Below are 27,245 nucleotides of genomic sequence, written 5' to 3' on the forward strand. Positions count from 1 at the left end.
GCTACCAATAACTGCCTCTGCTTTTGCAGGACCATGCAGGTGCAAGAGGTTTGACTTCTGTAAAATAAATAAAGACTGGAGAAATCTAAAACAAAGGTGGCATGGTTAGCACAACGCTATTAGAGTGCCAGCAATCAGTGTTCAAATCCAGCACTGTCTGTAAGGAGTTTGAATATTCTCCCCATGTCTACGTGATTTTCCTTAGGGTCTTCAGACTTCCTCCCACCATTCAAAATGTACCAGGTTTGTAAGTTAATTGGGTGTAGTTTGGCGGCACGGCCTCGTGGTCCAAAAGAGCCTGTTACCGTGCTGTTTCAAGGAAATGCTTGAATTATTCAGCAGGTTAGGCCACATTAGTGGGAAGAAAATCAGAGTTAAATGTTTCAGTTTGGAAACTATTTGTCAGAAGTGAAAGATGATAAAAATAAGCTTATAAAGAGGTGATGAACGGCGGAGGTGGGTGTCAGGGGTGGGCAGGTGCGGGCCTTCCCCACAGCTTAACATTTTGCATCCTTTCTAACAACTTGAAACAGTGACTTCGTCTTCCCATAGATGTGGCCTGTCCTGAGTATATCCAGCACCTTCCATTTTGGGTTTGACTTTTGACTTGAGTTCAGATAAGGGACGATGTTTAATATTTAAAAAAAAAATTTAAACATACAGCACTGTAACAGGCCAATTCGGCCCTATGAGTCCATGCTGCCCAATTTACACCCCCAGTACATTTTAAAGGGTGGGAGGAAACCGGAGCCCTCGGAGAAAACCCACACAGACATGGGGAGAACGCACAAACTCCTACATTAATAATCACCTTAGACTTTAAGGATTCCACTTGAATTTGTGGACCAGAAACGATCAGGCAGAAATCCACAGAATCTGAATTTCAGTGAAACAGAGAAGACTGTAGATGCTTTGATTGTAGTAAAAACACACAAAAATGCTGGAGGAACTCAGCCGGCCTCGCAGTGACCATAGGAAGTTTTTAAAAAAATGTATATTACCGTCGTTTCGGGCCTAAGCCTTTCTTTAAGGTACCTGTATAAGCAAAAAGCAAGCAGGCATCCCAATGGCCTCAGGTCTGAAATGTTGGTAATATGTCTTTATCTCCTATGGATGTTGCAAGACTGTGAATTCCTCTAGTATTTACTGTAATAATCCAAATTTCAGCCTGATGCATGAGGAAAATCGCTCCAGTTGCCAACACTAATATTTGCCTTTGTGCTCTACTTACAATTGTGGGAATCGGAGCTGCAGGCGAGAGAAGCTGCCGGATACTCTGATATCTGTCGTAGAGAGGTTTCATGAGTAGCCTTTCCTGCTTGGATACCTGTCCAACAATCACATGAAAGATGAGCAGAATCTAATGAACAATGAGGATCAGCAGCTGTAATTACTCCTCCTAAAACTACATCAGTTGATGAGAGGAAATGTTCGTGAGGACAGGACGAAGCTCAAGGAGGAAGGGTGTAGAAACAGTGTACAAGGGAAGAATGGGTATATGGAGAAAAGAGATACACCATGGTGGCAGAATTGAGTAGAGAGGGATGGGAAGGGTGCAGAGGAGGAATGCGTTGGTACATGGGAGGGAAGGGAATTAGAGATGACCAGTAGAATAGTGTTTGAGATATTGGAGACAGTGCAATCGATATTTTAAGTGAAGGCAGATGGTGGGAGGACAATGGACAGTGCATTGGGGTGGTATTCAAGAGAGGTGAGAAAATAAGCAACTCAACAAACATTCACAATGGAGTCAAAGCGTTGCAGACTTTGGAATTCAGAAATAACAGAAAATGCAGGATACAATGTGGAGGTCAGGCAACATCTGTAGAAAAAGAGTCGAAAGTTCAGGTTGAACATTTCATCTGGACAAGAGAGAAGAAATCACCAATAAGTTGCAATGAAGGTAGAGGATGGGTGTATTGTGCAGTACATAGGGTTTGACAATTACACTAGTATAAATGGTATTTTTCTTTGACACTGGAATGAAACTGGTCTTTTTAAGCAGATGGGAACTTTTGCCTGGAGCAGGGAGATGTTGAAGATGTTTACGGTACACCCACCACCTGGTCTGCATAGGTTCTCAGGGCACATTCAGTGATTCTGTCTGGGCCACTCACTTTCCATGGATTCACTTTCAGGGAGACCAACCTGATATTTGTGGCGATAACCACAGATTCAGTTCAAAATGGTGAGAGGTGCTGGATCACCAGCCTCCTGTTCGAAATGAGCGTAGAATGCATCAAGATCATCAGAGAGGGCTGCAATGTTGCTTGCTATTCAATCTGGTTCCATTTCAAAGCCCGTAAATAACAAGCAAGACCTACCACAATCGCCTGATATCACTGAGGCTAGTCTGGGGCTCAAGTTTGGTTTGGTACTTTCTCTTGGCCTATCTGATGGCTTTATGGAGATCACATCAGGATTTTGCATTCAGGGCTGAGTTACCTGACTTGAACATCTCAGATCTGGATTTGGACTAGGCACAAATCATTCTCTTTGGCACACAGTCCTCCTAGTACTCACTGATGTGCAACGGAAAATTAAGGTAGGTCAGGGTTGGCAGACTGAATGCAGTTGCTGTGCAACCGGACATACAATCTGGTTTCTGCAGTGCAGAGGATACCTTATTGTTAATGTCGACTGCAATACTCTCTGGAGGGAATGCAGGTGAATCACTGCCTCACCTGGAAGAATGGTTAGAGTTCCTGGATTTGAGTTGGGGGTGGAGGGGGGGATAAATAAAACATATGTTTCATCTCTTGCAGTTTCATGGATAATGTCGTGAAGGGCAGTGGTTAGTGGAGACAGATGAGCAGACAAGGGTGTTGAAGGGAAAAGTTGCAAGAAGAAAATGGAGAAGGTGTGTCTGCTGCAGGAATTACAGTACATTAAAGGCCAATAAAAATAGGGGAGACAATACTTAAGATTTTATATGTAAATGGGATAAGAGATTAATAATTGGAGATAGGGATACTCCATTGTTGAAACATTTGATTAATATATGGAGCAAGGTCAATGCTGAATTGGGAATGAGGAATTATGAGATACCTAAAATGTCATTGATTCAAAATAGGTTTATTCCTTTTACAATGGATAATAGACTTTTTAATAATTGGTCCAATAAAGGAATTAGGAGAATAGTGGATTGCTTTGAAGGGAGGATCTTAATGACATTTGATCAATTGAATTATAAATATGGGATACAAATTGGGTCCGACAATATTATTGCCTGAAAGGAGTGAAATAGAAAGTTTGATTTGTAATAAATCTATTAAGGAATTTATTTCAGCTATGTATTTATTATTGCAAAAAGGAATATGGAAACAAGGAATTCATAGATCTAGACAAAGGTGGGAGGTGATTTGAATATTAGTATGAGGAGAAAAATAGATTGGAATTGACTCATGATGAAACAATAAATGTTATATATAGATTGGTTCAATATATTTTTTGCATAAATTATATCTTACCCCACAAAAATTAAATAGGTTGAAATCAGATTTATCAGCCAAATGTTTAAGATGTTCTCAAGAGATGGGTACTTTCTTACACTCCACTTGGTCATGTCCAAAATTGAGACTATTTTGGATGGACAGCAGAATTTTTAGAATGGGTTACTGAAGTTAAATTTCTTCAAGATCCAATGCTTTTCTTATTAGGTCATATATCTGGGATTAGGCCAAAATTAAAACTTAATATATTTCAAAAGGAATTTGTGAAAATTGCATTTGGCAATTGCAGAGTCATGGAAATCAGATTCAAATTTGGGAATGGACATGATGAAATGCATAGTTGTATACCTCTTGAAAAAATGATCCATAATTTAAGAAATAAATATGATAATGTGGTGCTTGCAGGAGCTGAAGGAAATCACTGCTGCCACACCGAAGGTCGTTAACGACTGTTTTTATTCAAATTCAGTGTGCGCCCCTTTAAGGGGAGCCTGAGCTCAGTCGCCTGCTGCATTGTGACAGCGCAGTGCCCACCGAGGCCATGTTGAATCTCCAAGTGAACATTTCATCCCTGATCTGTATCTGTGCCCTATGGGTGCCATAGGTCTTGATTGCGGAACCATTGGCAGCCCGCAGAATTGGACTGGGGGTCCGAGTGCGAGTTTCCAGCACTGTAGGGGGGAAAGGCACTCAGCTTGGCCGCTGTGTCCACCAAGAACCGGCGGCCCGTGGACTTGTCAGTGATGTAAAAGAGGCTGTTCAGGTGGCCAACCATCATAGCCATCAATGGCAGTTGGCCTGGCCGTTTCCCTGGAAGTCGCAGGGCTGGCGGCACTTGTGGGCTTTCACTCCCCAGCACTGGTGATAAAAGCACCATGTTGACTGGGTTTCTTCCGGCTTGTGCTTGGGGGTATCCTGCGGACGGCAGGGCGCTGGCTTGGAGACTTGGCTGAGGACTGCCTCGTTCTCCTGTTCTGCGCGCCAGAAGGCATCTGCCTGGGCTGCGGCCTTGCGGGGGTTGGAAAAGTCCTCTTTGTCAGACAGAGTCAAATATCTTCTGGCATCTGTTCAAGGAATATTTGGCAGAAGAGGAAACACGGTTCATGATCCTCCGCCAGGGCCAGCATTTCGTCCATGAGGACTGAGGGGCAGCGATCCCTCAACCCATCCAGGGCAAGAGACTGGAATTATGCTGCTGGGGAGTGAGGCCAAACTTCCCCAGGAGTGGATTTTTGAGGACAGTATACCTGCCCACTGCTGATGGCCAGTGAATGATGTCGTCCACCCTTGCCGCCATGTCCTGGTCCAGCGCGCCCATGACGTGGTAACATTTTGTGGCATCAGCTGAGATGTTGCGGAGGTGGAATTGTGCCTCCGCTTGCCCAAACCACGTCCATTGGCGATGGAGCCAGAAGGGGGGGGGGGGATGTTTGAGGGCTACTGCGTTCACCTCAGCTGCCTCCATCGTTCGCTGGGTCCGGATAGCCATTTGGGCCTGTCGGGGTCACCACTGTGGCACTTGGAGGAGCTGTAGGAAATCAGGGCAGCATGAGCTCAGTCACCTGGTACATTGTGATGTCATAATCGCTGCCCAGGGTGGGTGCTGGAAGGGATGCTGGAGTCAGAGAGAACCCTCTGACAACACCATTTCCCCATGGCTTCCCCGCCACATGGCAATACAAGCGGGGCCGGTTCGCCATGAGGATGTGCGCTGCCACAATAAATTCTTAAAAATTTGGTGCCCATACTTATACACTGTAGGCCTTACATTATGAAATTATCCCCTAAACCACAAAAACCTCAACAACTCCTTAGTGTTCATATGTTCAATATTGTAGAATTTTGAATTTAGTGTAACTTTAATAACCAGATGTATTTCTCTTTATTCTTACTTTTATATATTTTTTTCTTTTTTATGTTCTTTGGGGTTGTTATTTTGAGGGTGAGGGGTTTGGGGATATAAAATACTATGTATTACTGTTTAGAGATGAATGAAGACAATTCTGTATTTAGATATTAATAATTATGAAATTTAAATAAAATATTCAAAAAAATACATTAAAGGTGACGGAAATTGCAAAGGCTGATCTGCTGAATGTAGGTAGAAAGTGAGGACCAAGAGGAGAGGGGTTGAGAGCAGAAAGCTGAGATGCAGGGGTTCTGACAACTATTAATGCAGAGAGTACCCTGTTCTTCCAGAACGTATAGATTATTCTATTTTACCCACAGCCTGTCCTTTTCAATATCAAGATAGAGCCAATACACTACACAGTGATCTGTAAAAATTCATTGGTAATCATTAAAAATTGTACTTTCATTGTTTTCAATTATTCAAGATCTTGGTCCTAAAAGCAACTGTGATTTATACTTAATTAATACAATACAGAGGGCACAGATTTATCAACTAAAATCTGTAAATGTTTCTCACTGTCGCAAACACAAGGCCCAAAGAAATACAAGTCATTTTAGCACCAGTCTTATTCCATACAGTCAACCTCATTGCAGATGCTAACCTATCCAATTATTCTTCCAGAAGAAAGTTTTTCAGAAAGTGTCCAAGTGATCATGAAAGCCTTGAATTTGGAAGCAGAATTTGCCATGGGCTATGAAGAAATTGATGCAGAAACACTCTTTGCTGTGCAATTTCAGATCATGTTTGGTTCGAAACCAGGGCAGGTCTAAATTATAGTTGTTAGGTACAAAACTTCAGAGTTAACATTCTTTCCACAGAGAGATGGCTCGAACCAACACAGTTCTGTGACTTAGCATCCTAAAGAGGGAATCAGTGTGACGTGATTACAATGGAAATCCGAACACAGAAGCAGCTATTCACAGTCTTGTGGTTATATTGCCATACCCATTTAGTCACACTTCTCAACTTTATCCCCCACTGAATTGAAATTTACTCCTCTTCAAGTCACTGAATATTCTATTAGGAATTTGATTACAACGTCAATTCAATTTATTCAAATTTGAACAGCTCTCCCAATTTACTCCACTGTATTTGGCCAATTATCAAACCAATATATACTAGGCCACTTGCCAGAGAAAACAGCTTCTTTTTAACACTATTGAAAGAACATCCACGTCTTCTACTAAATATAACTATTCCAAGAAAAACAAGCTCTCCTTTAAATGAACTTCCTCAGCCTTTAGTAAATTTACCTCATCAGCCACCCCTCACCATCACATTTTTTTCTGAATGGACATTGCTAATATGATTGATACTCCAGCAGAATCTTATTAGACACTGATAAAGTCAACCATAATTTCCTAGTTATTGTATCCAAGAGCCTCATGTGTCATCAGGCATATTCTTCTTTCTTTCTTCTTTGGCTTGGCTTCGCGGACGAAGATTAATGGAGGGGTAATGTCCACGTCAGCTGCAGGCTCGTTTGTGGCTGACAAGTCCGATGCGGGACAGGCAGACACGGTTGCAGCGGTTGCAAGGGAAAATTGGTTGGTTGGGGTTGGGTGTTGGGTTTTTCCTCCTTTGTCTTTTGTCAGTGAGGTGGGATCTGCGGTCTTCTTCAAAGGAGGTTGCTGCCCGGACCGGGGCCTCCGCCTGCCTCACCCTACCGAGGCCAGGGAAGGTTGTTTTGAAGCCTACACCAGATAGGCGTCGTTCATCCATAGGCTTGCCAGACCAGTAGAGTGTGTAGCCCACGCCGCGTTCTTGGAGGCTGCCTACATCTGCAAGGCGGACTTCACTGAGAGCGGCTATGTCGATGTCAAGTCTGAGGAGTTCAAGTGCGATGAGGGCAGACCGACGTTCAGGTCGGTGGCTGTCAGCCTTGTCTAGCATGGTTCTGATGTTCCAGCAAGCTAGCTTGAGTTTGTGAGCATCTTTTGAGGGGGAGGAAGTGGGGGGGGGGAGGACGTGGGGGGGGAGGACGTGGGGGGGGAGGACGTGGGGGGGGAGGACGTGGGGGGGGAGGACGTGGGGGGGGAGGACGTGGGGGGGGAGGACGTGGGGGGGGAGGACGTGGGGGGGGTGGACGTGGGGGGGGAGGACGTGGGGGGGGAGGACGTGGGGGGGGAGGACGTGGGGGGGGAGGACGTGGAGGGGGAGGACGTGGAGGGGGAGGACGTGGACCTGTCCTCAGGCCTGTGCAAAGGAGCTTTTAGGTGGAGTGCAGTGTGCGCAGTACTGGTCCTACCCTTTACACCCATGGTTCGTGTGCTGTGGCCAAGCAAGCTGGGATGTGGCAGTCCTTGGGTCGTAGGTTTTATCTCGGAGTGTCCTTCTCCTATGCAGGTTTCTTACCCGGGCTGGAGGGGCCTGCCTCCCCTCTTAGGTCGGACCATACCTCGTCGCAATCCAACCTGTTGGCCTCCGCCTGCCTCACTCTACCGAGGCCGGGGCCGCCACCTACCCTCTGCCCGGACCGGGGCCGGGGCCGCCGCTACCTTCCCTGTTCACAACCCTACACATAATTTCCCCACAGATTTGTTTCACAATCAGAGTCATACTGCATGCTCACCCAATTGATATTCTGGGCTACTTCCATTTACCTGCATGTCGCCTTTATCCTTCTAAGCCCTTCCCATCCAAATATAATCCTAAAGTCTCCTTTGGCAGCTCATTCCAGATACTGACCACCATCTGAGTGAAAAAGGTCCCCTTTTTAGGTCCATCTCAAATCTCTCCCTTCTCACCTTAAACCAGTGGTTTTCAAACTGTGTCCCCCACCCCCACCAAACTCACATTCCGCCTTAACCAATCCCTATGCCATGAGCTCTCTGTGATTAGTAAGGGATTTCTTAAGGTGGTGTGTGAGTGGGAAGGGAAGGTTGAGGATCACTGCTCTAGACTCAATTGTTACTGAAATATTTTGCTTGAGAAAAATTGTCATTGGCCCATTTCCTTTGGAGTGATGAAACCGTGCACATAATGAGTCAATTGGGTACAATTAAAACAGTGGTTTTCAAACTTTTTCTTTATGTTCACACCCCACCTTAAGTAATCTCTTACTAATCACAGGGCCCTTATGGCACAGGGATTGCTTAAAGTGGAATGTGAGTTTAGGGGGGCAGTTTGAAAACCTCTGCCTTAAACAGATGTTCTTGTCTGCCCTGGAAAATAGACTGTGAGCATTTAAGTTTCTATAAAGGGTTTCCTACTTTGTTGCTTGCTTATATACAATTGATGACAATCACTGTTCTTTTTCATCCCAATGGCTCAATTGCAACATTGACGCGAAGACAATATTATCTGTTGTTACATTCGCAGACTGATGTTTTGTACATAAAAATATGCAAAGAGTAGTTCACGGACAAGTTTCTCTTGTGTCTTGGTGTGAGCTTGCAGGCGAGCTCTCCACTGGCCACCGTGACAGAGGTGCACCAAAGAAAAGGTACAAGGACTGCCTAAAGAAATCTCTTGGTGCCTGCCACATTGACCACCGCCAGTGGGCTGATAACGCCTCAAACCGTGCATCTTGGCGCCTCACAGTTTGGCGGGCAGCAGCCTCCTTTGAAGAAGACTGCAGAGCCCACCTCACTGACAAAAGGCAAAGGAGGAAAAACCCAACACCCAACCCCAACCAACCAATTTTCCCTTGCAACCGCTGCAATCGTGTCTGCCTGTCCCGCATCGGACTGGTCAGCCACAAACGAGCCTGCAGCTGACGTGGACTTTTTACCCCCTCCATAAATCTTCGTCCGCGAAGCCAAGCCAAAGGACATAAAAATATTGTTAATAAGATTAAAGAGCTATGAATGGAGTCCTCCAGCTTTTATTAGAATTTTTAAAAAACAGAAGTCACAGTTGGGCAATTGTAATCTTATCTTTGGGCTCTACTTGTAAGTTGTTTTTTGCCAATGAACTCAGTATTAGTGCATATCTATTTCATTATCTACATACATACCTGTTGTCCATGAATCCTTTCAAAATGCAATAGGCAATTTTGCATGTTGACCTTATCTAACCTCAGTTGCTTTCGTGTCATTTCCTGTGCAAGATATTGTTGAATTATTTCAGTCAGACCATTAAGATATCCATGATGTTATTGCAAATTCCTCAGTAACTGAAAACAGTTCGCTAAAAGTTAACGTACCTTAACATCTTCTGGAAGGCCGAGCATTTCTTGCTTTTCTTTCAATTTTTTCATCACTATTTGCACTGTTTCTTCAACACTTGGCTTCTGCTGTAGCTCTGTCACGTGCTGCTTGTTCTCTTTGTCCTGTCTGGAGTTTACAGACAGCAGACTGCTTCGAAGTCTGTGCCGTCTATTATTCTCCTCCTCGGAGATCTTCAGTTTCAGCTCTGGGAGAGCAGATACAAAACAAAACAGCAACAATCATAATACCTTAGGGTTAGCGCCTTTAACAAAATAAATATCCATGAAGCACTTAAAAACATTGGAGAAAGAAACTGAGGGACTGTGCCGTAAAGCAGTCATCACCAGAGTGGCAAGGCTTTGGCTCAACAGGCTTCGGCAAGAGCAGGTAAGAGATGAGGGATAGTCGGAGTTGAGTAAGAAAGGGCCATCCTATTCAAGGGACAAAAAGGATTCAGCAAGTCGGCACAGGTAAGGGCAGGTTTTAGATGTCATGTATTTTGTTCCTCTAGTCATAAACAGTGGGAATGGCAGCCAAGGGAGGGGAATGCTCCTCTTGCAGGATTTGAGTCATCAGGGAAGCCAGCTGCATCCTTGATGACTTCATCTTCATCAAGACGAGTTAACGATTTGGAGCTGGATTTAGATAAAACTTTGGATTATTTGGGAAACACAGAGGGTAATAGACAGATATTACAGGGACTCTATCACACCTCAGAGGCAGGAGGATGGTAGATGTGTGACAGTCAGGAATGGGAAAGGGAACAGGCAGGCATTACACCATCATTGCTTCCTCAGCATTTGCTTGCAGGAGACCTGGTAGGAGCTGCTGTTCATTTGAGTTTTTCTTTTACACAATGATGATTCAGAGATTCTTTTTACAGATGAGCCAGAATTTCTATTGCTGCTTCCCTGAATGACATTCTACCCAGAGCCAGGGCTTGCTAAAAATAGGTTAACTGATCCTTCAGCAAATTTCTGTTTGCAAAATGAAATGACAAAAGCCTGTGATCTCCTGCTGCCATAAGACACCATAGAAATACCAATGTTTGTTCTTTTTATTCCCCATTTCCCAGGTTTAAACTATCGATCTAGAGCAGAAAGATTGCAGGAAAAAAAGTTGCCATACAACTCATCAATTCCATTCTATGCGAGAGCAATCCAGCTGGACCCACCACCTGCCCTCACCCCCAAACTCAAGACCTTCCTTTTGAATCTACAATTAAATCCACTACAAACCAGAATCACATCAAAATATTTTTTCTCATTATTCATTTCCAGCTACCTTAATTCCCAGTTCTTGAACCTCGGCCAAGAAGTTTTCCATCTACACTATCCACAGCCATCACAATTTTAAATGCCATTATCAGGCCCCATCCCTTGCGACCTTTGTTTTGAGAAAAACATTTCAGGTTCTCCAGCTGAAATCATTTTAGTAAAACCTCATCTGTGTCCACTCTGAAACGCAAAGTTCATCAGCCACAACTGGGTACAACTCAACCTGTAGCTGAAATGGTGTTTTTTGATTTTTAACAAGTTAAACACAACTTCCTCAATTTCATGCTTCATATTTCAACTTATGGAGTTCACCTTCTCGAACTGCACTACCACTTTTAACAATTAGTGCATAATCCCAGATCACTCTGTCCTTGTACCTTTATGAATCATGCCCTCTGGTTTCAAGATCCCTTTAATGTCATGTGATAACACAGAAAAAGTAATATTACACGAGCTTTCCTTCTGCCTGCCATCAGCCAAAGAGTTGTCAATAGTTTTGCCTGGCACACCATACAGTAAGAGAGAAAGAGTAGCAGAAGATAATCCCTTCAGAGACACGGAGTGTCCATGGTTTCGCCTCCTGCAACTTCTGAAACCACTTTGATCCACCTCCATTCACTATTCTTATGCATTTTTAAAAAAAAAAAGATTTGGTACAAATGAAATTTACCAAGAATGGAATATTCCCTCTGCTCAGATTTCTTTAATGCCTGCTCTTGACAGACTGCCACCTAGAGGACTGAACTTCACTGTTAAAAGTTATAAATTCACCATTAATTTATAGACTGTATGCAACTGAGTAATTAAGGATGTAAAGTTCTGTACCTTTTAACTGCTTACGGGCCCTTGTTAAATCATTCATCCACTTCAAGACTTCTGGGTCACCAACTTTATCACTATGGGAGGGCTAAAAACATAATAATTGGAAGTCATTCTTGAACTCAATTCTGCGAAACAAGAAAATCTGCAGACGTTGAGAGTTGGAGAAAGTCAGCAGGTCACGCAGGATCCATAGGAAGTAAAAGGCAGTCAACATTTCCGGCCAGGATGCTTCATCATGAATCCCGCGTGACCTGCTGAGTGACAATTGTGTAATCCACTCTTACTTCCGTGCTCTTATTTAACACCTAATACTTCTTTTAAAAGGGTTAAGGATGATAAAAACATTTGCTGAAAGGTGGTGGAATTCAATATGAAAAGGCCCAATTCCGCAAGTGGAACTGATCGTGTAAATAGCCCAAAGAGACCACTTGGACATGATGAATCAAGAGGTCTTGTCTGTGTCACCTGATTCTACGATATCTGAACCTTGCCAATTCTGCGGCAGAGAAACAGCAAGAGAGCACTATTCACTTTTTTTAAAATTAGATCCTCAAAAGAGGCCTGGATCCTTTACAAAATTGGCTTTAGGTGATTTTCATTTGGTGCAGATCAGCAGCAGGCTGACAAAACACTGATAAATGTCTTTTTCAGCCATGAACTCCACACTATTGTGGCAGTTTTCTTATTTTTAATCCTCATTTCCAGTTATTTTCGGTATGTACAAGATACAGTTTATTTACTTTTTTTCCCTGGTCGTAGAATGGCCCAGCTAAAGTGCTTTTTTTTTTAAATTGAGCTGCATTTAAGTTAGACATAAAGCAGAGTAACAGGCCCTTCCCGCCCACATGCCAAAACACACCAATTAACTTACAAACCCGTACGTTTTGAAGGGTGGGAGCATCCAGAGGAAACCCAGGCAGACACGAGGAGAGCATGCAAACTCCTTACAGACAATGCCGGATTTGATCTCGGGTCACCTGCACTGTAACAGACCACCCTCAGACATACACAGTAACAGGCCCTTCCCACCCACATGCCCAAACACACCAATTAACCTACAAACCCGTACGTTTTGAAGGGTGGGAGCATCCAGAGGAAACCCAGGCAGACACGAGGAGAGCATGCAAACTCCTTACAGACAATGCCGGATTTGATCTCAGGTCACCTGCACTGTAACAGACCACCCTCAGACATACACAGTAACAGGCCCTTCCCACCCACATGCCCAAACACACCAATTAACCTACAAACCCGTACGTTTTGAAGGGTGGGAGCATCCAGAGGAAACCCAGGCAGACACGAGGAGAGCATGCAAACTCCTTACAGACAATGCCGGATTTGATCTCGGGTCACCTGCACTGTAATAGACCACCCTCAGACATACACAGTAACAGGCCCTTCCCACCCACATGCCCAAACACACCAATTAACCTACAAACCCGTACGTTTTGAAGGGTGGGAGCATCCAGAGGAAACCCAGGCAGACACGAGGAGAGCATGCAAACTCCTTACAGACAATGCCGGATTTGATCTCGGGTCACCTGCACTGTAACAGACCACCCTCAGACATACACAGTAACAGGCCCTTCCCACCCACATGCCCAAACACACCAATTAACCTACAAACCCGTACGTTTTGAAGGGTGGGAGCATCCAGAGGAAACCCAGGCAGACACGAGGAGAGCATGCAAACTCCTTATAGACAATGCCGGATTTGATCTCGGGTCACCTGCACTGTAACAGACCACCCTCAGACATACACAGTAACAGGCCCTTCCCGCCCACAAGCCTGTGCCACCCAAATATGCCAATTAACCTTTAACCCTGATACAATTTGAAGGTGGGGAGGAATCTTGAGCACCTGGAGACATGGGGAGAACGGGGAGAGTCCTTACAGACAGTGCCGGATTTGAACCCGGGTGTAATAGCATTTCACTAAACTGCTCCCTTTAAATGTGCTGCCCAATTATGAACTCATGAAAACATGTCCTACATAAATTAACACCATCGTCCTCTCAAAACTGATCAACAAACTCCATGACCTGGGACTCAACGTCTCACTGTGTAATTGTATCCTAGATTACCTCACCTCCCAACCACAGTCAGTGAAGGTTGGTAAGAACTTCTCCACTATCTCCAACAGAATCGGAGCCCCACAGGGCTGTGTTCTTATCCCCCTGCTCTACTCACTTTACACCTATGACTGTGTGGCTCGGTACAACAATAACACCGTCTACAAATTTGCTGACGATTCCATGGTAGTGGGTTGTATAATGAAAGGTGATGAGTCAGCATATAGGGGTGGTGGGGATTGAAAACTTGGCTGAATGGTGCATCAAATACCAACCTTGAACTCAATGTTACCAAAACTAAGGAGCTGATTGTTAACTTCAGAAAGGGAAAACAAGAGTTATACAATCCAGTGGTCATTGGGGGATCAGAGGTGGAGAGGGTGAGCAGATTTAAGTTCTTAGGAGTCACTATCTCAAAGGATCTTTCCTGCACCCAACACACTAATGGCATTGAGAAGAAAGCACATCAGCACCTCTACTTCTTCAGGAGTTGGTAGAGACACCAGAAACCCTGGCAAATTTCTACAGAGGTGTGGTGGAAAGTGTGCTGACCGGCTGCACCATGGTCTGGTATGGGGACACCAATTCCCCTGAGCATAAAGCCCTCCCAAAGGTAGTGGACACATCCCAGGACATCACTGGCAAAACCCTCCCCACTATTGAGAACATCTACAGGGAACACTGGCGTTGGAGAGTAGCAGCAATCATCGAGGATCCACACCTCCCAACACAACTGTTCTTGCTGCTGTCATCGGGAAAAAGGTATAGGAGCCACTACCAGGTTCAGGAACAGCTGCTCCCCCTCCACCATCAGACTCCTCAACAAATTCATTCAGGGATTCATTTAAGGACTTTTATTTAGGCACTTTTGTTTTTTTGTCTCTCTCTGTATTGCAGTTTATTTACATTCATTATCTGTTTACGTTTCTATGTTCACGCTGCGTACAATTTTTTTTACACTACAAATAAGTGGTAATTCTACCTTGACTGCAGTAAAAATGAATCTCAGGGTTGTATGTGATCTCATGTATGTACTTTGACAAGAAATCTGAACTCACTCCCGATCTTACATCATCAGAATACTTGATTGTCACTAAGCTTTCCTCAAGACTTAATTTCAGTACTGAAAAGTCAAAAGCTTTGTACTCATACATTCAAAAAGCAATTATTAAATAGACTTGTTTGCATAATTAAATATCCAAAGGATTACAGTAAGTTTGAGTGGGCAGACCACATAATCCCCAGTCAATCCATACCAAAATCAGTAGCTGGACCACTGATTCTTTTCTGATGTTCAAATGACCCATTCTTGGAGAAAAACAGGGTTTCATGGAAAAACTCTCCTGGTCTGAAGATCAAACACAGGTCAGGAATATATAAACAAAGAGCAGGATCGTGACACACTATGAAGATGAGAGACATAGGTGGGAAGTGAATTTATACAGGCGTTTGAAGTGAAGAGAAGAATGATGGGAGACAAATTTAATGTTGTCCATTATTAAATATCATGCTGGAACCAAGACATTTCTGAAGGTGGCAGAAACGAAACCGATTGAAAAGGCATACTGGATCCATTGGCTTTAAGGAAACATTGAATAGAAAAGCAAGGAAGCTGTGATAAATCTTTGTAACCCATCCCAGCCAGAGTACGGTGGACAATTTTGGCTATCAAAGTGTTGGAACAATGAGAAGGTAGAGTAAATTTGGATGTACACTATTGTAGATGAGTGACTTCAGATGCAGAGAGAACTCCTAGAGGTGGAAGTGTTTGATACATAATCTATTGGGATAAACTGAATGAGGGATGATAATGAGAGGATGTAGATTTAATCTGACTTACAAAATCAGAAGCATAATTTAGAGTTGGAGTTGGAGGGGGGGAGAGAGGAGATCACTGGTGGTGATAATGTGGCGGGGAGGAGCAATACACCTTCAGCTACAATGACTGGGATTGTTCGATGTGAAAGTGAAGACATTTAATAATTGTTCTCCAAAGAGAATTAGCTCTTTAAGGATATAATGTGTGTAGTGGAAAAATGGGGCCAAGTGCATGTGGTGACTTGAATTTCCAGAATGTATTTGGTAAGGTGCCACACAAAGACATGCACGAGGTAAGAATGCATAGAGTTGGCGGTAATGTATTGGCATGGAGAGAGGATTGGTGAACCAATAGAATAGAGTGAGTTGGGGAAAAGTACAACTCCAATTATCTGAAATGGTCAGGACTGGGCCTATTTTGGATAAACGTCTTTTTTGGAGAACTGGTCATTTAAAAAAACAACAGCCCAGTAGCAAAAATCACTTGTAACAGTGTTTAAACAACAACAAATAACAAGGGAAGGCATCTCTGGATGACCATCAGTGGTCAGTGAAGTACTGCAGGGATCAGCTCTGGCCCCCTAACTATTTACAATATATATTCATGATTTGGAGGAGGAGTTTATAAGCACTGCAAGTTTCCTGAAGAGGCTAAATTGAGTGGAAAATTGTGGAGAGGACATCGATAGACTGCAGAGAGATATAAATACAGTACAACTTTGATTATTCAAAATCAAATTCTCTGAAATCCTCAGTGATCCAAAGTTTTTCCAGAGCCAAACTGACCAATGACCTCGGGCTCCCGGCAGTGGTAGCAGCAGACTTGGGGCTCCGAGTGCCACCAACAATGGACCTTGGGCTCCCGGCTTGAGCAGGGCCTCAGATGGGAAGCGTCGGTGATCGGAAGTGGCCAGCATTTTTTTTGATGAGAATTAAACATTATTTTAATGCTTAAAAAGCCTTCCCTTGTTATTTGTTGTTGTTTAAACACTGTTACAAGTGATTTTTGCTACTGGGCTGTTGTTTTTTTAAATGACCAGTTCTCCAAAAAAGACGTTTATCCGAAATAGGCCCAGTCCTGACCATTTCAGATAATCGGAGTTGTACTCTAGATTAAATGAGTAGTGGAGGGCCTGGCAGATGGAGTACCATCTCAGTAAATCTGAGGCTATCTATTTTGGATAAATCAGATTACTATTGAAACAGTGGAAAAACTGCAGCATGCAGAGAGACCTATAAGTGCTTGTACATGAATAGCAAAAGGTTGGTTTGCAGGTGCAGCAGATCATTAAGAAGCCAAATGGAATGTTAGCATTCATTGCTAAAGAGATTAAATTTAAGAGCAGGCAAGTTCTGCTGCAACGACACAGGTGAGGCCACACCTGGAGTACTCTGTGCAGTTCTTATCACTTGAGGAAGGATCTACTGGCTTTGGAGGCAGTGCAGAGGAAGTTGACTGGGTTGATTTCGGAAATGAGTTAGCTTTTGAGAGAGAATGAATAGCAAGGGAGTTTACTCATTGTAGTTTAGTAGGAAGAGGAGGTATCTTATAAAACATACAAAATTACAAAAGAAATAGATATAGAATGGAAAGGTCGTTTACACAGGCAGGTAAGACTAGAACTAGCAGACATGGCCTCATGTTTCAGAGGTGTAGATTTAAGTCAGAGATCAGGATGGATCGGTTCTCTCAGAAAGCAGTAAACCTGTGGAATCCTCTATCCAATAGAGAATAGAGGCTGCGTCATTGAAAGTATTGAAATCACAGATAGATTTTTGAATAGCAGGGGAATTAAGGGTCAAGAAGTCAGTGAAGTGCAGCCGAGTCCATGGTCAAATCAGCCACGATCTTATTGCGTGGCAGAACAAGCTCAAAGGGCCAGATTGCCTATTCGTGCTTCTATTCCTAAGGTTTTTCATTGGATAACTACTTACAAGGAAGACATTTAAAGGCCTCAGAGAAGGGAATGTATAACTTCCAAAGAGTCACTAAAAATACAAGGAGCCATATGGCCTTTTTATTCACTGGATCTTTCTGTGACTATGTACCAATTTTTTTCTCCCCCTTACAGTCAGAGAGATTTTAAAAAAAAATCAGAAACATTATTTTGGAAACCATGTTTTCAATCAATATTGTGTTTGCATAAGTATTTGGTCATGCTGCATTCCATTCCATTGTTTTCTTGTGGTTTTCTCATAGGTCCAGATTGCTAAGCCATTTTCAGTAAGTATGATTCTCAGTTAACACACGATGAAGAACATCACCTTTCAGGTATTCAGTGAAGAACAAAGTGAATGTTGCACAGCAAACTTTTAAGAATTAATGTTGAAAAGCCTCAAAGTGATATTTAATAACTGTTGTTTTAAACCACATACCCGATATTTCTTTTCTTGCTCGAATTTTTCTTCATATTTTCGTATTTTCTTTCTCAAATTCTGGATCTGTTTGGTCAGTTGCATCACCAACACAGGAGCGTTTTCAGCTTCAGAATTTACGAGTGAAGAGTTCCTTGGCCTGAGAGAACAGAAAAGTGAGGAATAAATTTAAACCACACTTGTCCAGAGGTTAAGAACACCCATCAGATCATCCCATCAACATTTCTTCTACACAACTTTGCTCATAACTAAGCAAAATAATAAACATCTTTTCCATATCTTCCCTACACAGGAGTAAAACCAGTTGTTTTAAGAATGATTGCAAGGACATAGGCTAATTTGTGTAAGATCAATCCCACAAGAATTCATCTTTCCTGTCTCGGAATAAGAGATTTCCCTAATTTCCATCAAAACTCATTATTGGCCTTAGTTCTTCTCCAATAGTTTAGGAATATTTTCTATTTACTTTAATATATATAGTTTGGCCATTCAGAACTCAAGACAAGATTTTTTTCATTGCATGGCTGGCGTAGCAGTTAGTGCCATGCCTTTACAGCACCAACAATTGATTCAAATCCCTCGCTGTCTGTAAGGAGTTTTGTATGTTCTCCCCTTGCCTGCATGGATTTTCCCTGGGAGCTCGTGTTTCCTCCCACCATTCGAAATGTACCAGGGATCTAGGATATTTGGGTGTAAATTGGGTGGCATAGCCTTATGGGCTGAAATGGCCTGTTACCATGCTGTCTGTCAAAACTTATAACAAATTTAATTTAAATTTAAGCATTTAACATACTGCTTTATTAAGTTTGGGCAGTATTGTGACTCTAGACACGTTTACAAACTTCAGGTCTGAGCCTTGTCATTTGAGATCCTTATCTTCTCAATGAAAACAATCCCTGCAGACTTGCACCATCTGCATTTACAGAATTCAACCTCAACACTGGCGGCAATCATTGATACTGTCTCAGTAGTCCCTTTTCCACTTGCATTCCAGTTAATTGGCTTTGCAGTGTCCCGGGATAGGAAGTCTTTAGTGATATCCTTAACTGGGACACTAATTACATTTCCACTGAACACACTCATCCTCGGGGATCAGAGTGTTCTTACCTTCAACTGGAAACGGGTGACGTTCTGCTGTCCCTTTTCCACTGGTTTTATCAGCGCGCTGGCATCAGCAAGTACCAGGAGTATGAGTAGGGGTAGTGGTGGTTAATACCCAGTGTGAAATTACATCATTTAATGCCGGCATTCGGACAATGTTCCTTTTCTACTGGACCCTGTCCCAGTAAATTCCCAGTTAATTCCTGGGACAGGGTGCCAGTGGAAAAGAGGCCAGTGAGACACTGAACCTCAAACCATGAATGTTTAAACAACTAAAATCCTATCCAAAAATAATTTCTTAATTTCCTTTGCAGCACGTATTGCTAGATATTCATTATGCAAACCTGAATACAAATATGAAGGAAATCCACAAAAGCAAAACTGCAAAGTGGTTCGACTCTAACCCATTAATTTCTCTATTTATTTTAATGAATTTCAATGAACATCTTGGATTGAGGTGCACAATTAGGCAATATGTTGATATTTTACAGAGGTTAAATGTTTATCTTTGGCTTGGCTTCGCGGACGAAGATTTATGGAGGGGGTAAAAAGTCCACGTCAGCTGCAGGCTCGTTTGTGGCTGACCAGTCCGATGCGGGACAGGCAGACACGATTGCAGCGGTTGCAAGGGAAAATTGGTTGGTTGGGGTTGGGTGTTGGGTTTTTCCTCCTTTGCCTTTTTTCAGTGAGGTGGGCTCTGCGGTCTTCTTCAAAGGAGGCTGCTGCCCGCCAAACTGTGAGGCGCCAAGATGCACGGTTTGAGGCGTTATCAGCCCACTGGCGGTGGTCAATGTGGCAGGCACCAAGAGATTTCTTTAGGCAGTCCTTGTACCTTTTCTTTGGTGCACCTCTGTCACGGTGGCCAGTGGAGAGCTCGCCATATAATACGATCTTGGGAAGGCGATGGTCCTCCATTCTGGAGACGTGACCCATCCAGCGCAGCTGGATCTTCAGCAGCGTGGACTCGATGCTGTCGACCTCTGCCATCTCGAGTACCTCGACGTTAGGGGTGTGAGCGCTCCAATGGATGTTGAGGATGGAGCGGAGACAACGCTGGTGGAAGCGTTCTAGGAGCCGTAGGTGGTGCCGGTAGAGGACCCATGATTCGGAGCCGAACAGGAGTGTGGGTATGACAACGGCTCTGTATACGCTTATCTTTGTGAGGTTTTTCAGTTGGTTGTTTTTCCAGACTCTTTTGTGTAGTCTTCCAAAGGCGCTATTTGCCTTGGCGAGTCTGTTGTCTATCTCATTGTCGATCCTTGCATCTGATGAAATGGTGCAGCCGAGATAGGTAAACTGGTTGACCGTTTTGAGTTTTGTGTGCCCGATGGAGATGTGGGGGGGCTGGTAGTCATGGTGGGGAGCTGGCTGATGGAGGACCTCAGTTTTCTTCAGGCTGACTTCCAGGCCAAACATTTTGGCAGTTTCCGCAAAGCAGGACGTCAAGCGCTGAAGAGCTGGCTCTGAATGGGCTAACCCTAATATGCCCATTAAATGTTTATACAGTATTGGCAAATAACATTCCAGGTAAGTGCTCATATCACCCAGGCATACAGTCTGGGCTCTGCAATGTCGTAGGAAAGGTTGGTATATCGGAGTCATAGTCCTTTTTCCAAGGGTAGAGGCATCTAAAACTAGAGGGCGCAGATTTATACTGAAAGAGAGATTTGAAAGGGTCCCAAGCGGCACTTTTCACACAAAGGGTGGTGGATATATGAATTGAGCTGCCAGAGGTAGTCATAGAATCAAAGAGACGTACATCATTCAAACAGGCCTTTCAGCCCAACTTCCCCACATCAACTTCAAAAACCCCACCTACACGAGTCCCACCTACCTGCATTTGGCCCATATTTCTTCAAACCTATCCATGTATCTGTTGAAATGCTTCTTAAATATCACACAACTACTTTCCTCAACTACATCCTCTTTCACCTTGTTCCATACACCCACCACCTTCTGTGCGTAAAACAAAACACCCTCAAGTTTCTATTAAATCACTCGAGTCTCACCTTTAACCTATACTCTCTGGTTACCAATTCCCCTAATCTGGGCAAAAGACCCTCTGAATTCACCTGATCTATTCCTCTGACGATGGTTACACTTCTATGAGATCACCCATCTTTCTGTACCACAAAGAATAAAGGTCAAGGTTTAATTATTGTCATGTTATACTACATTTAGAATATAATGTACATGAAATTCTTTGACTTTTGTCTATCAGTCCTGGCAACACCCTTGTAAATCTTCTCTACACCTTCCCCAGCTTGACATCTTTCCTTTAGCATGATGACCAAAACTGAACACTACTCCAAATGTTGCCTCACCAATGTCTTGTACAACTGCAGCATGACCTCCCAACTTACATACTCAATACTGACTGATGAAGGCCAATATGATGAAAGGCTTTTTGACCATCCCATCTACCTGTAATGCCCACTTTCAAGGTCCTATGCATCTGTACTCCTAGATCTCTATGGTCTTACCCATGTTAACTTCCCAAAAATGCCCCACCTCACATTTTGCTGTATTTAATTCCAGTGGCAGAGATTGGTACAATTCAAATATTTAAAAGACATTTAGACAGGGACATGGCGAGGAAAGGTTTAGGGGGTGTGGGCCAAACCGAGGACTAGCTTGGATAGACAGTTTAATTAGCATTGTCAGCTTGGGCTCGAGGGTTATTTTTCCGTGCTGTATTGTTATGACTCTAAACAATGAGGCTGCCTCATTAAACCCTTAAAATCCTGAGGCTGAATGTATTCTCATTCAAGGTCTCTCGTAAAATAAAAATTCACCTTCCTCCTCCTCCGATTTCATTGCATCCTTGCACTGAATATAAAGAACTTTGTCAGATCGTTAATTATTCCTTATTAGGCATGAATCTTCCAGTTTCCTCCAGAGTAATTAATTGCCTACAGATTTACAAATACATTTCAACAAATATTGCATGATGTTTCATACTCAGGAAAGAACTATGAGGGAAATTTAGTGAGACCACTCATGAAATGGAAATGGGTGATTGGGTTGCACAACCCAACATTAATTCATTGAACGTCGACAAGGTTTTGTGAGAGCAGCGCAGCTCTTTAACATGTGAGCTATCCCGGGGGATCTTACGACAAAGCAGAAAGAACCACAGATGCATCATCCAGATCATACTGATGTTAAAGTACTTTAAAAGGATTGGTGGTTTTTTATTTCTGAGACAATTGAGAATTATTCCTGTGATGGATGAAAAAATAATTCATTTAAAGGAATGATAACAAGTAACCTTTTAAGTGCTTTTTATCACTACTGACTCCTGATTCATTTGCGATAAAGAACTAAATGAGAGCCATTTTCAGGTTTTGCTCGATCTGCACCAGTCTGAAAGCATGCAATCTCATTTGATTTCAAATGCTGTGTAAAATTCGGCCTGGTTAATACAATGTACAAAAGTGCTGGTCACACAGCAGCCTCGCAAAAGCAACAGGCAGTCTTAGTCTCGGACCTGAACCCTTCTTCAGGTATGCCAAAAATCAGGCAGATACCTGAATCTGAAGATTAAGGGTGGGAAGGGGAGGGGTGCCAACAAAGGTGAATGATAGATACAGGTGGGAGGGGTGGGAAGGAGCTGAGAGGTGATAAGGGGAAGGGGCAGAGAGCTGAGATAGATGCTCTCTAACAGGAGAAAGAATGGGTTTTCCGAAGCCACATTTTCTGATGGGGGGGGGGCATCTCAAATGTTCTGGAATGGAAAGCCTCATCCTGGGAGCAGGTGCAGTGGAGAGAGGGGAATTGAGAGAAAGGAGTAGGATCCTCGATAAGGGAGTAGGTCCTTAACTCTTCCCTGTCATTCGTCAAATAATATACTCCATGCATCAACACCCTTTCTGTTGCACTCATATCTCAATCTTTCAGAAATATATCTAACTCCTCTTTAAATACAGGCAGAGATATCCCATCTGCAAGCAGTTCAGAGACACTTTTATGTTAACACACCCTTTTTTAGACATCTCGATATGTACTCTCCCATGCCCCAAGGGATTTCTTTTTTTTAAAAAGAAAAGATTTTTATTGAAGTTTTCAATAATACAAAAATTAAACAATATAATTATATATTGAAATACAAATTACAAGGAAAAGAAGAAAAAACCCACTCCCATTGATTCAAAATCCCTACTAGGTTGGGGGAAAAAAAACACCATCAAGTGACAACAATCTGAGACCACAGCATCAAAGCTTATAGCAACCCTAAAACTTTAGATTGTGGTCATGGCCCATAAAAGGGCCTCATGTCGTCTGGAAATTGGTACTTTTATCTTTAATGGCATATCTTTTTTTTTCTAAACTTAAACTAGTCATAGTATCTTTAATCATTGTGTGTGTAGGTGGAGTGTTATCTTTCCATGTCATCAAAATTCCACGTCTGGATATCAATGAACTAAAAGATAAAATTTGGTTTTGAGTTGAAGACATCAAAACGTCATCATCTTGAAAAGATCCAGAAAGACCAAGGTTCCAATTTAACCTAAGAATCACTGATAATGTTTGGAAAAATAACTGCAATTTTTTTTAATAAACTAGAGCAAGTCCAAAACATGTGACTCAAAGAAGCCTCATCAATTTTACATTTGTCACATTACATCAGAGTAAAAATGATATCATTTAACTTTAGACACGTGTACTCTGTGGACCCCTTTTAATTGCAATAAACAACGTTGTGCACAAAGGGAGGTCGTATTAATCAGGTTACAAGTGGAATCCCAAACCTCATCAGAGAATGAAAGATTCAAATCCTGTTCCCAGTCTCTATTGATCCCCCATATCATTCTATACATTATATTTTTTATAGGTTTCAATTGAATCACTGGCAATATTTACAGATTTTTTTAGCCATTCATTATTGGACAAACTGCTCACTGCAGAAAATAGCCTTTCAAATCTCTTCTGGACTGCCTTCCATGCCAGTATATCTTTTATTAAACAACAAAACCAAAAAGTGTCATCTTACCAACACCCTATACAATTAAAACAATACTTTTCTATTTTTTTTTAAATCCTACTCCCTAGCTTTAAAGGTCCACGTGCCTTTTGGAGTGAAACATAAAAGTCTGGAGATGCTACATGCCATTTGCTTTCTCGATAACTTGCTGCAACTGCATTCCAAACACATGTTTCATATATAGGAACATCAAGGTCATCAAACCAATTCCATGCTACAATTCACCGCCTCCACATCACCAGTCACCACCCAATGACACCTTTGATCGGCAGAGAGATCGTTGTCACATGTACTGAGAGACTGTGAAAAGCTTTGTGTTGCATTCTATCTGGGCAAATAAACTCATACTTCTGTACAGCAAGTAATGCAACAATAAAACAAACGTTACAGTAAGTAGAGTATCATGTAACAAAGCAAAGCGCAAATGCTATAGAGAAAAGTATGGTTAAAACAGTGGAAAAGACATAATCTTTTACAAATGAGGTGTCCATATTTAAGAATTTAATGACAGCAAGAAAGGCTTGCAATATTTAGAATAATGTAGCAAATAGGGAAAAAAAAATTGTGGTTGGGAGAAGAGTAATCTATATACTCGGTCATGATATTTAATTAGGATCAAGGGAAGGATGGTTAAAGGTTTGGGACTTGGATGCAAAATTCTGGGCAGAGTACAGGAAATGCGGAAAACAATTCCTTTCTTAAACACGGAGCAGCTATTATTCTGATATATTACTTTTTTAAGAGGGTGGAAATAGAATCAATCACTGCCTTTAAAGAGAAAATGAATAGAATTTGAGAAAGAATAATTTACAAAGTAATGTCAAAACAACAAGTGAACAAGACCCATGAGCTCAACAGGAACCTGGCAGAAACTCAATGGGTTGAGTGTGTAATAATTCTACAAGAGAGTCGGTTGAAGAGAAATGAATCACTGCAAGAAAACTAATTCCAACGAAGCAGAGAATTGCTGGGAAAACACCACTGTGTTCATCAATGGAAAAACAGATGACCTTTTAAAGCAAAGAAAATATTGTGTAGGAAGAGAACAGTGAAAGGTGTGATTGTATGTACCGTGCATTTTCAAAGTACTGCAAAATACATTGTAGGCCTTACTTTGACCTTACATTGACTGCATGTGGAGTGTGGCAAGTAACTGGAGGTTAGGTGAGGATAATTCTGAATCGATTACAGGAAACTGAGTGGATTAAGTGCAAATTTAGTTAAATTATCTGACTGTTCAAAAATGCTCACGCTTTAAACTGATTCTTCCATCCCTGTTCTATAAACATAGAAAACCTAATAGTGCAAGCTAGGAGCTCTGTGGGGTGGCGAAGACTGACAAAGCAGTTGGCTGACAGTGAGTTTGTGCCACAAGAGGGATTTCACGCCAAGCAATGACATGAGCTGACCCGAAGCTGCATCCTGAGGGAGCAAGGAAAATGAAAATCAGATCAGTCAGCTTTCAACACCTGCACAAGAGACAAGGCACAAGAAAATAACGAAGTACCACATCATGGAGTGGAAGAGTACGCAGGGTTTCAGTGGCACACGGCATCACTCTATTGGTTGAGTCAAATTGATCGAGTTGAGAACAAGAAATCAGAAGCTTGGCTCCTCTCCCATCACCTGGCAGGGTTGCAATCTGAGTTAATGACGTGGCCTTTAGGGTTGCAATCTGGGGCTACAAAAGGACCTTTAGGGTTACAATCTGGGACTATGTCATGACCTTTAGGGTTGTAATCTGAGACTATAACATGGTAGGCCTGCAATTTGGAGTTAGGACAGGACCTTGGGGTTGTAATTTCAGGATTATTCCTTGTTTGTCACAAAACAGGAAGATAATATAGTTGAATGCATGGCTCGTGTGGTGGCTAGGGATAGGTGAAAGGCTTTAGACACAAGGATCACTGGGCTCTCCTCCAGGGCAGGTAGGACCTGTACAAGAACGATGGGTTGTATCTTAACTGGAGGGGCACCAAAATTCTTGCCTAGACATTTGCTTGTGCAACTTGGCATCTTTTAAACTCACATGGCAGGTTGGAAGAAACAAGAGCAGTAGGTCAGCGAGTGGCAAGGAAGGGCAGAAGTTGGTCTAAAAGGAAATACAGGCAGGGCCAGATTAGTTAATACTATGGGATTGATAGGCTGAAGTATATTTATTTCAATGCAAAGAGTATTATTAGCAAGGCAGATGAATCTCCAACCTGAATTAGAGCTTGGTGTTGAGCCATTACAGAAATTTTGTTCAGAGAAGGGCTGAGATGGGACAGAATTTGTTGGGTGCATCCGGGGGGATTTCTTGAAGCAGTAGGTAGACATTAGACTTTGTTTTGGAATTTTTTTTTTGGGGGGGGGGAAGCTAACTGGAACAGTATGAGGCAGGAGCTAAGGACAGAAAAATGGGAGCAGCTATTATTTGTAAGTCCACATCTAACATGTGGGAGTCATTTGAGGCCAATTGGTCTGAATTCAGATGAACATGGCTCCTGTGAGGAACAAAGACAAGGTTTGGGAACCTCAGATGACAAAAGATATCATAAATTTAGTCACAAAGGAAAAGAATTTTGAAATTAGATGGGCTCATTATGGGCAGTAGCAGAGAAAAACCAGGGGGTAAAATGCGAAAGTTGCAGACACAAAGCTGGAGAAACTCAACAGGTGAAACTATGCACTTTATATAGCAAAGATAAAGTTGCATAACCAACATTTTGGGCTTCAGCCCTTCATCAAGGACTTGAAGAAAAACCCTGATGAAGGGCTATTTAAAGTAGGCTGTTTGACCTGCTGAGTTTCTCCAACATTGTGTTTTTATTTAAGAACAAACAGGGAATCAGGTGAGCTGTGAGGGACTAGGAAATATTCTTGGAAAGTAGGAATAAAGGCAATCCCTTCGCATTCTATACAGATGTAAAAACAAGAGAGTACCTAAGGAGAGGGTAGAACAACTCAAGGAAAAAGATGGGAATTTATGCGGGGAGCCAGAGGAAGTGGGGTATGAATTGACTACTTTGCATGTTGATATCAAGGAGGAGGTGGTGTTTGGTGAAGAACATAAAGGCAGATAAATCTTCAGGACCTGATAGATCTTTGAGTTCTCTCCCAGATTATCAGGAGAGGAAATCACTGAAGCCTTGACAGATATTTGTTTCTACTCTTTAGCCACAGGCAAGATTCTGGAGAACTGCAGAATAGACAATATTGTTCCTTGGTTTATAAAAGGCAAAAAGAGACAAAGCAGGTAATTACAGGCTGGTGGCTCACAGAAAAAGGAAATTATTGG

The 27,245-nt window shown here is 42.6% G+C and overlaps 1 protein-coding gene across 4 annotated transcripts in view; it reads right to left on the minus strand.

The window, feature by feature from the left end:
• Positions 1-27,245, minus strand: part of fam13c (family with sequence similarity 13 member C) — a 125,818-nt gene that overhangs the window by 12,417 nt on the left and 86,156 nt on the right. For 3 of the 4 annotated variants that reach the window (XR_011345562.1, XM_069900693.1, XM_069900694.1), the window contains 5 exons: positions 17,881-18,019; positions 11,618-11,699; positions 9,512-9,720; positions 9,323-9,406; positions 1,232-1,327 (listed from right to left, as the gene is read on the minus strand). Coding sequence is in view for 3 of the 4 variants with exons in the window: in XM_069900693.1 (XP_069756794.1) it covers positions 1,232-1,327; positions 9,323-9,406; positions 9,512-9,720; positions 11,618-11,699; positions 17,881-18,019 (610 nt within the window). In the remaining variant the exon portion in view is untranslated. The remainder of the gene's footprint in view (positions 1-1,231; positions 1,328-9,322; positions 9,407-9,511; positions 9,721-11,617; positions 11,700-17,880; positions 18,020-27,245) is intronic. The other variant, XM_069900695.1, reaches the window with a different exon arrangement.

The sequence above is a fragment of the Narcine bancroftii genome, chromosome 10 (genome assembly GCF_036971445.1).
Source record: "Narcine bancroftii isolate sNarBan1 chromosome 10, sNarBan1.hap1, whole genome shotgun sequence".
NCBI lineage: Eukaryota > Metazoa > Chordata > Chondrichthyes > Torpediniformes > Narcinidae > Narcine > Narcine bancroftii.